The sequence below is a fragment of the Centroberyx gerrardi genome, chromosome 20 (genome assembly GCF_048128805.1).
Source record: "Centroberyx gerrardi isolate f3 chromosome 20, fCenGer3.hap1.cur.20231027, whole genome shotgun sequence".
NCBI lineage: Eukaryota > Metazoa > Chordata > Actinopteri > Beryciformes > Berycidae > Centroberyx > Centroberyx gerrardi.
The window spans coordinates 17,338,014-17,352,145 of NC_136016.1; the positions used below are offsets into that span (position 1 = coordinate 17,338,014).

A 14,132-nucleotide genomic window follows, 5' to 3' on the forward strand; every position below is an offset into this window, starting at 1 on the left:
CACACGCTATGACATCAATAACATCATTCGTCACTCAAATACACTGTAGTTGATGGCATATGCAGGTGAGCATATGGATGCATGTATTTATGTCCATGTATATATACTCTCTCTCTCTCTCTCACACACACACACACACACACACACCTGACACATCTGTCAATAAGATGCCATTCATACCAGCTTTACCCTAAGGAGTCAATCTGATCATCTTGATGGCCATATAATAATCTGTGGCTATTGGCCACTATATCAGCAAAGCTCTGCCTGTGTGTGTGTGTGTGTATGCGTGCGTGTCTGCATTTGTTGTGTTGCCATGCCAACCTGGTGTGCATGGGTACATGTGTGTGTGTGTGTGTGTGTGAGAGAGAGAGAGAGAGAGAGAGTGAGGGGCTGTGGGTCAGAGGGTTAGCGTGGCTCCATGTTGCCTATAAGCTGATAAGAGCCAAACGGGGGGGTGGGGGGGGACTATGTGAATCCTAGTAACACCCCCCCGCCTCCTCACACACACACACACACACACATCAGCCTCATGCTCACCCCCCCCCCCCCGCCCTCGCTCCACCCTCTCTCTCTCTCTCCCTCTCTCTCTCTCTCTGTGCGTCCAGCAGCCTGCCTGCCTCCAGCCTGTCTGGTGCCAAGACTCAGATTTCAGAATTTCCTTCTACAAGCCACATTTAGAGCAGCCAGCGTACTGTGTGTGTGTGTGTGTGTGTGTGTGTGTGTGTGTGTGTGTGTGTGTGTGTGTGCTTTTGCAACTTTCTCCTCTCACTGTCTGCCTCTCTGACCCCCCCTCCTTCTTTTTAGTCAGCACTGTCCTTCTGCTGCCTATCTCTGCCTCTCCTCATTCTCTCTCTCTCTCTCTCTCTTTATCTCTATCTACCTATCTTCAGTTCTCTGTCTATTTTGTGGGACTCGCCTCCCTACCTATGCAGACAGCCTATGCCAATACCTGTCCACTGTTATGGACGGTCATTTGTGCTTGTGTGTAATAAACATAATCAGACACACACAGAAACGCACACGCAGCAGAGATTTATGTGTTCTCGTGGCGGCAGACTAGCCATGTTGAGGAGTTGGGAAACGGGGAGGAGGAGGAGGAGGAGGTGGGGGTGGGGGTCCTGTCAGCACATAGCTGACCTATGGAGACCCTATGACACACTGGGACGGGGCGGGGTGGGGTGGGGTGGTGTGGTGTGCAGGGAATGGGAGGAGGAGAGAGATGGAGAGAGGGACAGAAAGGGAGAAAAACAGAACGACAGAGAAGATGAGGTGTTAGGGAGGAGAGGGGAAAAAAAGAGGGAGAGTAACACATTTCGGACTCAAGAACATTGTTGTAAAACGTTTCTTTGGATGGAAAGTCTTCTACACGAGCTCGTACCTGACTGGAAGCTCTTTGAGACAGTTTTTAAGATTTTATTGGCGTCCATATCCAAACAGGAATGTGTGTTCTGCTCACTTATTGTGCCAACGTCATTGTTCCTCAATATCTAAAGACCTTTCTTTGTGCGGCTGTAGCTAATTTGGGCAGCAATCCTGCTATGGCATCTGCTGTAATGCCCTTCTCTGGCGCCCACATACTCATGCACACACACACACACACACGCACAGAACACACACACACATGCATACAACACACAGGCACCCCACTATGCAACAAGTATTTGTGTTTGTGCTTGTTGCAGTGTGTTTGTTATCAGCTGTAGCAAGGGCTTCGTAATTCCACCTCATTGGGTAGACCTGCTGCTTTCTGACGCCTTTGTGCCAGTGTGTGTCTGTGTGAGTGTGTGTGTGTGTGTGTGTGTGTGTCTGTGTGTCTGTGTGAGTGTGATTAAGGAGAGACAAAGAAAGAAAGAGAGTGAAAGATGAGATAATGAGGGAGAAAGATGAAGAGAGGCGGAAGGCTGTGAGGATGTTGGTGTGGAAAGAGTAGAAAAGACAGAGGTAAACGGCGTGTGTGTGTGTGTGTGTGTGTGTGTGTGTGTGTGTGTTTATCTGCGTTTATGTACTGCATGTGTGAGTCTGTGTGTCTGTTTCTCTGTACACTCAGTATCCACTTTATTAGGTACACCTAGCTAGGACCCTCATTTTCCTTCAGAACAGCCTGAATTATTGGATTCTACAAACACATACACACACACAAAACACACACACACACACACGCACACACACAGTGCTGTGCGGAGCTTTGGTGAGATGGAGTGGCTTATAGCCGTGGATGATTGTATGGCAAGTCCATCAAGATCATCTGAATAACTGTGTGTGTGTGTGTGTGTGTGTGTGTGTGTGTGTGTGTGTGTGTGTGTGTGCTGTCCTCTTAACACCAAGCAGGACTGATCCATGGATTCATGCTGTTTGCACCAATTTCTGACCCACGACTAAGCAACATTTTCCCACTGTTCAGTTTTTGTTCACTGTTTCAAGTTTTGATGATTCGCTTGAAGGTTTGACAAGCTGTGCGTTCTGAGATGCTCTTCTGCACACTGCTGTTATAATGAGCTGTTATTTGCCTACATGTGGCCTGCCTGTTAGCTTAAACAAGTCCTGCCATTCTTCTCTGGCCTCTGGGACGCCACTGACTGCATGTTTTTGGTTAATCGTACCATTCTCGTACCAAACTCTAGACACTGTTGTACACCAGAATCCCAGGAGGACTGCCATTTCTGAGATGCTGGAACCAAAGATCATACTGTATTCGCTTAAATTATGGATGTTTCCTATTCCAACATTTCCCATTCCAACATTTTCAAACAGCAACTGAACCTCTCGACCCAGTCTGCATGCTTTATATTTATGCTTTATTTATACGTGACTCACAGTCTGGAGGAGCGAGCTCTTTGCGTAAACAGGGAGGTATATACCTAATAAAGCGGATGCTGAGGGTATGTGTGTGTGTGTTTCTTGGGGGTGTTGATGGCTTGTCGGGCTGGTGCACCCCCACTGTAGCAGGCTGGGCGTATTTGATGTGGGCTTGGTGAGGGGCCAAGCAGGGGGCCTGGCTTTTGGTACAGTCTCCGGTTCCCAGCACCACCGCTTCCTGCCTCCTTAACCTGTTAAAACTGGGGTCTGTGCATGTGTGTGTGTTTGTGTGTGTGTGTGTGTGAGAGAGTTATTATGTCTCTCGATTGTCCAATTAGAGTCACCTTTATACTCATTATTATCATTGGGCCGGTGGTAGCTTAAAGGTCAGGGAAGTGGATTTCAATGCTCAGACTCTTGAAAAAAAGAGTAGCACTTTTGCTTCCCTCAACATCTACTTGAACATGGCACTTCACCCCCAATTTCTTCTGCGGAGCTACAAATTCCATATCCAATAGCGTAAGATGGTGGATGTACTGGGCAGCTCTCAGGTGGCAGTGTGTATCACTGTATGAATGTGTAGTGGAGCGTACTGTAATTTATTTAAAGAAAACAAGGTAAAAAATTGGTCCTGCTCATTATCATCCTGTCAACCTGTCGTACTCCTTGTCATCAGTATATAGTACGGACAAATGGGCTGTTGAGAGGCCGTGCTGAAAGTTTTCATTTCTCGCTGTCACACTTTCTCATTCTGAGACTCATCTATTAGTGTGTGTATGCCTCCCACTTGCTTTTTCTTTTTATTTCTGTCTCTTTTTTTCTATTTTCCACGTACCTGTCAATATGCCCCTTCTTCCATCTCTCTCTGGTGTAGGGGGCATGTCATTGGGGAATGACATCCCCGTCTCACGTGTAGAATGCAGCATCCATTTATATTTGAAAGCACACATACGCACACACACACACACGCACGAACACACGCCACGGCACACCAAACACTCCCCAATGTCGTCAGAGAGTGATGGGGCACCATCCCGCCGACAGAAAAAAGTCGTCTGTTCCATCTCAGGCAAACAACAATAAGCCGGGGGCCTGGATTCCGATGGGCTTTCTCTTTGAAATGGGATACCGGCACACGCATTACAAATATATCTCTTGTTTTATCTTCCGGGCCAGGCCCCATGGAAAAATTATTCCAAATACCTGCCGCGCTTTATCTGGAACCCTGGAATAGGTTAGGCCCGGCCGGGAACACGAGGATGTCTAAAATAAGGCCTCTATTACGGGACGGAGTGGGGATGGACGGGACGGAACGGGAAGGGACGGGGATCGGGGGTATTTTAGGTGTATCGGCCCTGTGAAAAAGGGCTTGTTGCGGGGGCGTGGAGCAGCTTTTATGTCGACGATGTGGGCCGCCGTCAGCTGTTGTACAAACTGTATGTGTCGGGGGAGGGTTTTTGTGTGTGTAAGTGTGCTCATGTGTGTGCTTGCACGTCCATAGCGGAGCAGGAATATAAATAACATTTTTCCTACAGATGTTCTCACCTTGACAAATCGGTTCTTGGCCTGTGTGATACTTCTTGGCATATGGCATGTTGGCCCAACCTGGCTCAACCTTCATTCACTTTCCTCAACCTCTCTGCCCCTGTTCAAACACCAGCCTGGACAGTTTAAGCATAACATTTACATTTACATTTTAGGTATTTGATGCTGTTATGCAGAGTGACTTAGAATGAGTGAGCATTGCTCAAGGACTGCTCAAGGACAACAGGATACATGGCTATAAACAGACAGATTGACTTGCAGTCTTTGAATGATTAGGTAGGCCAATACCAAAGGATGTAAATGTTCCTAATGTAACCAAATTATTTATATAATCATAACATTGACGTTTTGCCCACACTGGTCTTTTTCAGTATCAACAAAATCTTTGTCACAGATAAAAAAAAACAAATCACCCTCATTGTGTGCACTTTTTTCTGGCCCATACAAAGCCACAATGTCTTGGAATTAAAATGTTTCAAAGATTGAATATAGATTCTATATATAGAATATTGTCTAATAATTGTAGGAAATAGTTCTATATATAGAATCTATATTCAATCTTTTTCATTTTCATTACTGTTACCTACTCCTTCAGTAAAACCTTTCCTATTCTCAAGAAATGTTCCAAAAACAAAGTGAGGGTGGAAGCTTCTAGTGGAGAGGTTTTGATGCATCAGAGTAATTACATTCATTTCAGAGTTATTCTTTGATTTATAATTGTAACACATTCAAGTGATGATTCAGAGTTGAATCAGCAGAGGGCGAAGCGAGAGGGGAGGGAGAGGAGAGAAGGTGGGAGAAGATGGGAGAGAAAGGAGAGGCAAAGGGAAAGGAGGGAAAGGCCAGGAGAAAGGGGAAGGAGAGGAGAGGAGCAGAAAAGCAGGAGCCAGAGAGGGGAGGAGAGGATAAGGAGGGAAAGGAGAGCATAAGAGGTTAGGAGAGCAGGGGGGGAGGCGAAAAGGAGAGGAAGCTGTTGAAAGTGGGTCCTTGAGGAATTCCTTTATCTCTCTGCCTCTCTTTGGTGGGACCAGCCACGGAGTCTGTCACCGTCGCCTGTAGAGTCCCGCTGACATTTCCTTCAGCGGCCGAGTGTGTGTGAACACCACTGACCAGACTGTGGAAACACACAGCCATCTACATAGTTCCCATGGCAGAATGGAGAGGGCAGCATTGCCGTCATACCGCGGATGCCAAGATACCGGTGGCGAGAGGCGCCGATCTTGTAGAATCTCATGAGAAAGAGAAGACGTGAGAGGGCAGCACCGGCAGATAGGCTGGCAGACCGGCACTGCCAGTGCAGGGTGACTCATATGGCGCCCATCACTGAGAGATGACGATGCCAACATGGTACCCATCTGCCAGACCAGTGTAATTCATCACCATGCCATAGATACACCAACACTAGACAAGAAATGCAACTTAACAATGGTGATGTTGAGCTGATGTGTAGTACAATGTGATTTCTGTATTTTCCAGAGCTGTAATCTAAACATGTTTGCCCAATAGCTCTTACTGAGTAGAAACGTCTCTGCTCAGGTCTTAATGAGTTTTTCCACTTCTTACATGGATGGATTGAAATTGGAATCCAAAATTGATTTTAACCACAAGCTAGAGGTTAACCAAGCAGATGGCCTTCCTTCCCTCCTGGCTCTCTTTCTTTCTCCCTCCGCCACCATACAGCAGAAATAACTCTTAGACTTGCTAGTAATATGGTTTACTATGCCCACATTTTCTTTTAAAGTATTTATCTTGTATTTAACCATGCAGGTCAAACTTGCATTTCTAGAAATAGACTGACAAAAAGGAAACAGTCTCTTAATGGACAGAAGGGATGAAGCTTCACAGGTGTCAAGTTTAATGTATTTTTCAAATTATCAAACTACATTCCTTTCTCTCACCCATCCCTCCTCTCCCTCGCCCACTTGTCTCTCCTCCAGGGCTGACTCTGCCAAGATGACCCAGCCTATGAGGGGGGACCAGGCCCACCAGCCGACCCCGGCCCGCAAGTCGGCCAGCCTGTCCTCGCCCAGCGCGGCGCGCCGCCTCTACCGCAACTTGTCCGGAAAGTTCCGCGTGGGCACCAACCCCCCGGCCCTGGAGGACAGCGTGGTGTCGGGACGGGGAGGGGACAAGGAGCGCCTGCGCAAGACCACCATGGTAAGCCAGAGAGAGAGAGAGAAAGAGAGAGAGAGAGAGAGAGAGAGACGCTAAGACGGTGAGACAAGGAAAAAAAAAATAAGCCCAACAGACTTGTGGTCTGAAAATAGTCTGGGAAACCTTTTTTATAGACTTGGATATCCAAAGAACCTCAGGTAGTAAGATCACCCACACCCACATCCACCCATGGTAGAGAGAGAGAGAGAGAGAGAGAGAGAGAGAGAGAGTGTGTGTGTGTGGTGGGGAGGGATTCATTCAATGTTTGTGAATAATACACTAGTGAGCACAGTGCTGAACATTCACTGATACAAGCCGAACTGTCCCATGGTATCAAAACAACATAATCTGAAGCCTCCCATTCAGTCGTATTCCCCTTTAACTCCCAGTCAACTGTCTTTCTGTCACAGTTCCAGAGTAACGAAGCTCTGTTTGAGGCGGTGGAGCACCAGGAGTTGGACCTGGTACAGTTGCTCCTCTCCCAGTACAGCCTGGAGGAGCTGGACCTCAACACGCCCAACAGCGAGGGCCTCCTGCCCCTCGACATTGCCATCATGACCAACAACGTGCCCATGGCCAAGCTGCTGCTGCGAGCCGGCGCCAAGGAGAGCCCCCACTGTGAGTAGAGGGACACGCTGTACCCGCAGTGCCTAGCTGGGCCGTCACAGGGGGACGGGCACAATTAGGAGATTCAAGGGATCATTTGGATGTTACTTTAGTTTAGTCTAATTCAGTTTGCTAGCAGAGTAAAATAAGACATCTACACGGATATTGGGAATGGTATCAAAAAGAGCTGGGATAAAACATTGTTTTAAATGGATTCATTGACTTTTCTGTGACAACCATACCAGCTTGATTGCTCCAAAAGTTCCCACTAAGCCACACTCACCCCATGTTCAAAGTCACTCAAGCCAGTCAATAACTGGTCTGGTATTACAATGGCCGCCATGCCATGGTGAAGTTTGACAGCATGGCATCTGGTTATTTGCCTCGTATGTTGTTCTCATCGTCATAGCTGCAGTTAACAGTATAGTTTAATGTATGTAAGTTGTGTGATTGAACCCAGGTATCTTGAAGAAAAATAATATTTCAAATTTCTTAGACTTACAAGCTACGAATGAGGCCCGAAACCACATCTGCCACCTGTTGACAGATCTCTACGCAGTTTTTCTTTCATAGATTTCACTCTTTAGCAGAGGTCAAATGAAGAATTGATACCAGATTTTACTCATCAGCAGCCACTGTATGGGAACCAACAACTGTCATTGTGGAAACCAAAGCTGCTGTCACGGCAACCTCAGGTGTTGCCCAAAGCAACCGCTCACAAGCAAAACGTAACACAAGCGTCCTGTCACGCACAGCAATAATACATTCACCCACACACTTTACACACATCTCTTTCTGGTGCTTGCTGGCAGTGAAAGCATATTAAAGGCGATGAAGGGTGGTAATCATGATGCAATATTAGTCATCTTCATAAGCAGTTTTCACTGTCTGTGATCTACTGAGCCTCCGCTCCCTTCTTCTGTTAATGATTAGAACTCGCCAGTAAGGCTCCTAGGCTGTTTGTGTTTGCACGTGTTCACACACACTCACACACATGCTCACACATACACACTTTTCCAGGGCTGAGCCAGACGTCTTATAAAGGTATCACTAAATTGAAAACACTCGAATGGAAAGTGGTGTTTACTGAAGTTTGCTCTTTGATTGCTCTCTCTCTCCAGAACCCAAATAACTCATGAGAGTGTGAGAGAGTCATGCGCATGTGTGTGTGTGTGTGTGTGTGTGCGTGTGTTTGTGTGTGCGAGAGACGGAGAGAGAGAGAAAGAAAGGGAGAGAGGGAACGACAGCACATGAGGAAAGTAAAGGCTCTCCTCCCATTTTTATAAGCACATGCTAATCAAACTCCATCTGAGGAGAATTGAGATCAAAGACGCTGCAGACTTCTCCCTGAGCTTTGAAAGGATTGATTCTGATTCTCATTGATTCTGCCATGCAAGACTTCACACACTCTGTGGTTACCAGAGAGACAAGGACAGAGAGACAGGCAGACAGACTTATCAGACCAAGTTTCCCTAAAGCAGCTTCGTACCCACATCAGAAATTCTTCAAGGGCTTTCAATAGGACAAAGCGACTTAAAGGTGCTTTAGGGAATCCCACCCTTTATCTCAAGACGCATACACACACTGGTGAAAGTATCCTGTTCCTAAGTTAAAATGGACCTTCAACAATTATTTCCATCCATCCGTGAGATGGAGTTAGGGTCTCAAAATCAACGTTTAGGGACATTCCTCCACACTCACAAACACGCAGCCAAGTTTTACCATACTTCTGAGGATCCTCACTAAAAAATGCCTAAACTTAACCCTAACTCTAACCTTAAACCCAAGCCCTAACCCTCAAACGGCTCTTTTCAAAGTGCCAACCAGCCTTGAAGTTTTCACACAAGCGACTGAAGAGAACAACGAAAAGCCGAGGCTCGCACAAGAGACACTCTGATTCAAAGAGGAGCTCTCAGCCACTAAGGAGACACTGAGAGAGCCGCAGAATTAAACACCCAGACGGACATTTTGACACGGAGCTTTAAACTTACTGTCAACAGTGGAATCTAACGCTCAACAGTGGAATCTACAATGAACAAACATAGACCCCACAGACTAAACACAGACACACACCAGTCCCAAACACTCCGAGTATGACCAGCCACCAAAGAAGAACTACAGTATGCTACTGTCCTTAGTGGCCTTAGAAATGCTGCGTTACATTTTGGGCAGACACTTTTATCCAGAGAGTGATGGGTACACATTGGCGATTGCAGGGATTAAACCTTTGATATTTGGGTTGCAGGACTGGCTCTCTAACAACTAGGCCATCATTTCAAAATGTGGGTGTAACAGCTCATCTACTATACAGATGTCCTATTTATTTAAGGGACCATCACTCCCATTGTTTGAGAAAGCACAAACTCTCCCCCCACGCCTCAATAGAGCCTGTTTTCTCTCAGGTTTTCAAACTCTTCTGAAACTTATACTTTAGTAAGCTGGGAAAATGTTTCCTCCATTGAAGCATAGATCACTTTGAGAAAGAATTCCCTCTGATTGGGAGATTCAGATCGATTAATGCGTTGCGTATGGTATAAATAGGTTAATAATACAAATTGCTCCACAAGTTTTGCAGGAAAATCGTTTTACAACACCAGTGTGAATTACACTTGTGTATGTTCCCACCATTTTGGGCTCCCTTATAACCACATATGACGAATACTCCTCCCTCCCTCGCCCCTCTCACTTTCATTGCCCCATTTTCTCTGTCATTTTCTAGGTGATGTCATCCCTAAAGAGGGACTGCTCAGTTAAATGAAGTTTATTGAGGAATCTGCCTCAGCGCTTTGACAAACAAAGACATTAAAGAGAGTGGCCTGCTAAAACCAACTCACGGAATCACAGCGAGAGGGTTCCTCGCAATATCATCATGAGCGTAGGCACATGCCTTGTTGAGGCACTTGGCAACCAAAAAGAAAAACACACTTTATTTACTCCTCCAATTGGCCTGGAAATAATTTTGTGATGAAAAATCGTATTTTTGTTCTCGAGTCTGACCAAAAAACCCAGCGACCTTGGTACAGGAGGATTTCTGTTCATTGTAACCATTGTCAGTTCACATTCAGTGGATTATACCTTTAAACTTCTTCTTTGTTAGAAAAACAGCCTACTCAGATGTATTGTCCAACCCTTCTCAGCTTTGTGCTTCATATACCAGCTGCTTTCTTGTTTTTTGTGAATAAAGAAAAAAATCTTTATTTTCTCATGGATGCCAATGTAATTTTGAAACTATACAGTAATTTTAACAAGGGCCCAAGGGTCATGAAACTCCCTCAAAATATAAATGCCAAGACAAACTTTCAATTCAGCTAATAAAAACCGATTTTCCACAGCAGCATAGATATGTATGGTTTATTTTACGAGTAAACATAACACAATGGCGTTGCATTTTATCACAGTATTGTTTGCATGCCCTCTCTCTCACGCTCTCTCCTCCGTGTTTCCCAGTTGTTAGTCTGGAGGGCCGGGCGGTGCACTTGGCCACCTTGGTGCAGGAGGCTGAGCAGCGGGTGTCCGAGCTTCAGGCCCAGGTCCGGAGCGAAGGTCCCGGGGAGCGGGAGGGATCGGACCGGGAGAGGCAGCTGAAGGCCTGGGAGTGGAGGCACCGGCTCTTCCGACGCATGCAGACGGGCTTCGAGCACGCCAGTAAGGGCTCAGAGGATGACTTTGATGATTGCTTTTATTATTGAGATCTTTTTTGAGCTGGGGGCAGTTTGCTGCTCAGATCATTCCAATGCAGTCGTCTTTGTTTTTCATTTTTCTACCCTTTTTCTCTGTTGGCATTCTGTCTGGGCTGCGTTAATGGCTTCCACACCGGGACGCCTAGGACATGACTGTGTGTGTGTGTGTGTGTGTGGGTGGGTGGGTGTGGGTGTGCGCCTGTCTACATACGTGCTCCATCATGCACATACTTAGCGCTTCTGAATGTGTGAGTACAGGCAGTTTGTTTAGAGTGTGTGTGTGTGTGTGTGTGTGTGTGTGTGCATAATGCGTCTGTGTTCCCTCTTTAACTTTTTTATAGCCATTTCATGACACGCTTGGTGGCAGGGTAGACAGCCCCCCCCCTCCTCCCTTCCACCCAAATCAGTCTGCACTTTGATGCAAAAAAGATCTTTTCCCTCTTTATTATTCCACATACTCATGTAATTTTATGGGTAAGTTGTCTTATAGGCTTTCCTCAGACTTCCAGATACGGTAGTGGAATTCTTCAGATGATGTGTGAACGTGCATGGAAATTATATCAATGTGATGTTTAATTATAATAACAATCACAATCAGTGACATCCTTCTTTTCAGTGTTGATTGAGGTGACATTTGTGTTTAAAGATGGTGGATTCCAGGTGCAACACTGTTACGATTTTCATCTGTCACAAAGTGTAAATCGTCCCAATTTCTATTGCCAGTTCTGAAACTCTGGCAGAGCAATGCATTGTGAGATGGACTATCATTTTTATGTATGTGGTCCATTATATAGGTTAGAATGTGTAGCATCTTAGTCTGCTTGTTTCTACCTATCTGTCTTTCTATCTACTCTCCATCTGTCTGTCTACCTATTTGTTTGACCGTCTTTCTGTCTATCTGTCTGTCTACCTCTATATCTATCTGTCTGTCTACCTCTATATCTATCTGTCTGTCTACCCAGACCCTCCAGATGCTCCCAGTGCAGTTCGCCTGTCTGTCAGCAGCAGCACCAGTCTCAGGGTGGACTTCCAGGAGCCTCTCAGTGTCAACTCTGCTGTGGTTACCAAGTATAAAGGTCAGTCCTCACACCCAGCCTGCTGCTTCATGTACAACCAACCATTAGTACACACTTCAGTATGTAGAGTTTTGGTCCTAAATAAGATAATATAAGTATTTGAAAAATGTGTTGCTGTTATGAGCAAAACTAATTGGCATTTTAACATTAACTTTTTTTGAGTGCTAAATCACTTATATTTTTGAATTATTGAATATCAACTTGCATCCTTTCTAAAATTGATACATAGTGAGACCCGATGTTCCTTCTTTGTACAGTGGGCTGGAGCTACGCCCCCTCCTTCAGTCCCTTGCTGGGTGAGATCGTGGTAGAAGACACCACTCTGCTACAGTGCCAAATCACTGGGCTCACCTCTGTAAGTACAGCAGGAATTTCAATCACCTCCATATTCACCTTTCACACTGTTCAATCAATATTTATGAGCATGAACAATTCTCGCCAGAAGTCAGAAACCAAAGAACTAAAACTGTAATCTGTGTAATCTTTTATCAAGAGGTAAGACCAGGAGCTGCTCTGCTGACAATGAATTGGAGACTGACTTTGTGGACTTTTTGGATATAATTGTTTGTTTTTACATCCAAATTAGATATTTTTTATTGCTGTGCTTTAAAGTTATGAACCAGAAAATGTTCCCCATCCTGTGGGTACTGTCATTTTGTCGAGAGTCGGTTTGCCATTAACTGTTCATGGAGCAACTACAGGATTTGTCTCACTTGCTTCTTCCCTGCTTGGGAGAGGCACAATGTTCACAAATATGAATTGAACTGTATAATATCATAGAAATAACATGTTCACTTGAAATTTTACAGTTAAGTTTCCCTTTAAATGTTCTATCCATTGAGTTATATCGGCTGAAATACTTAAAGTAGCAAAGTAACTAACATGCCTATACTAAAATCTCACCCAGTATTACTTCTTTGCAGCATTTCATTCCATATGTCATGTATTCACCTACAGTTTCGTCAAACCCGTGACAGTTGCTCCTCAAATAAAAATTGTGTGCACAATGGTTGTGTCACACATCACACCATCTTCACGTAAACCCAATCCAATTTCCTCTGGTCCCACCTCAGTCTCCAAGCTCTACCAGATAAAAAGGACGCAATTGTGCTTTAAACGGTAGTTTATGGGTGAGAAAGCAAAACAAAAACTCAAACTCTAGCTCCTCCACAGCTGCTGGTGTTGACCGATAAAAACATTTAGAAGGCCATTCTCCCACATGAAGGCCCCTGATATTATTTACACATGTGCTTGAGGCGTTTGCTTAGGCGACATTTGAAGGCATTTCCCAAGTGACTCTTCTTTATGCCAAACATCAAGCTCCACACACACAACTTGTAGTCATCATCAATCCCAAATGCTGGGGGTGAAAGACTTATGGCCCTGCTACAACACAATTGGAATACACAGTTTATTGGTATTTAAAGTCTTGGCACCTATGCATCATTTTATACAGGGCAACAGTTGCAAAACAGTCCCCAAAATCTTAAAAAGAGCAGCTTGGTAGCCTGCCCTCTGATTTATGTTTGGCATTTTTAAGCGGGCATGTAGACAAACGGACGCTCCACTGGTTGTTTGTTATTGTGTGAGAGAACCCCCTTCCCCCTCCAGGACCCCCGTTGCCAGCCAAAGCTCACCCCTGTCACATGACAGGGGTCAAGGCGAGGTCAGGAAGTGTCGGCGGCTGGTTTGATTGATCTGGCTGAGAAAGGAGAGACAGAGGCCTGCTGTCTGCACACTGGGCACAGAGACAGACAGAGCTTCCAGATACCCCCCGCCCCCCCCCCACCCCCACCCCCCCCACCCCCCCCACCCCCAACACACACACACACACACACACACACACACAATGAAATACAGACAGACAGGGACCTAGCAAGAGCCAAATAAGGCTGCACAACCACACACGCACATACATAGATTCACACATACACACATGCGCTGCTACTCTGCTCATAGCTGTGTGTGTGTGTCCAAATGTTACCTTACCTGTCATGTTGTGTGTCCTGTCCGTTCCAGGGGACCTATTACTACGTCCAGGTGTCGGCCTACAACATGAAGGGCTGGGGGCCTCAACTAGCCTCCACCCCGACCTGCGCTGCACCCTCCAGTAAGTCTGCAGTGTGTGTGTGTGTGTGTGTGTGTGCCTGTATCTCTGTGTTTGTACATCAAACTCCACACAACTTCCAATCAACATCAGTTCCAAACAAGAACCTTTGAAGACTTCTGGCTGGCCTTTCTGAATTAACAAGTTTTTAAACAGGTCTTAGCT

At 45.7% G+C, this 14,132-nt stretch overlaps 1 protein-coding gene across 1 annotated transcript in view; it reads left to right on the top strand.

Annotated features, from left to right (window-relative positions):
* ankfn1b (ankyrin repeat and fibronectin type III domain containing 1b) overlaps positions 1-14,132 on the top strand; it is a 122,287-nt gene that overhangs the window by 94,325 nt on the left and 13,830 nt on the right. Inside the window, exons 6-11 of the mRNA XM_071907312.2 lie at positions 6,282-6,501; positions 6,909-7,116; positions 10,552-10,749; positions 11,747-11,860; positions 12,118-12,215; positions 13,880-13,970. Of these exons, the coding sequence (XP_071763413.2) occupies positions 6,282-6,501; positions 6,909-7,116; positions 10,552-10,749; positions 11,747-11,860; positions 12,118-12,215; positions 13,880-13,970 (929 nt within the window). The remainder of the gene's footprint in view (positions 1-6,281; positions 6,502-6,908; positions 7,117-10,551; positions 10,750-11,746; positions 11,861-12,117; positions 12,216-13,879; positions 13,971-14,132) is intronic.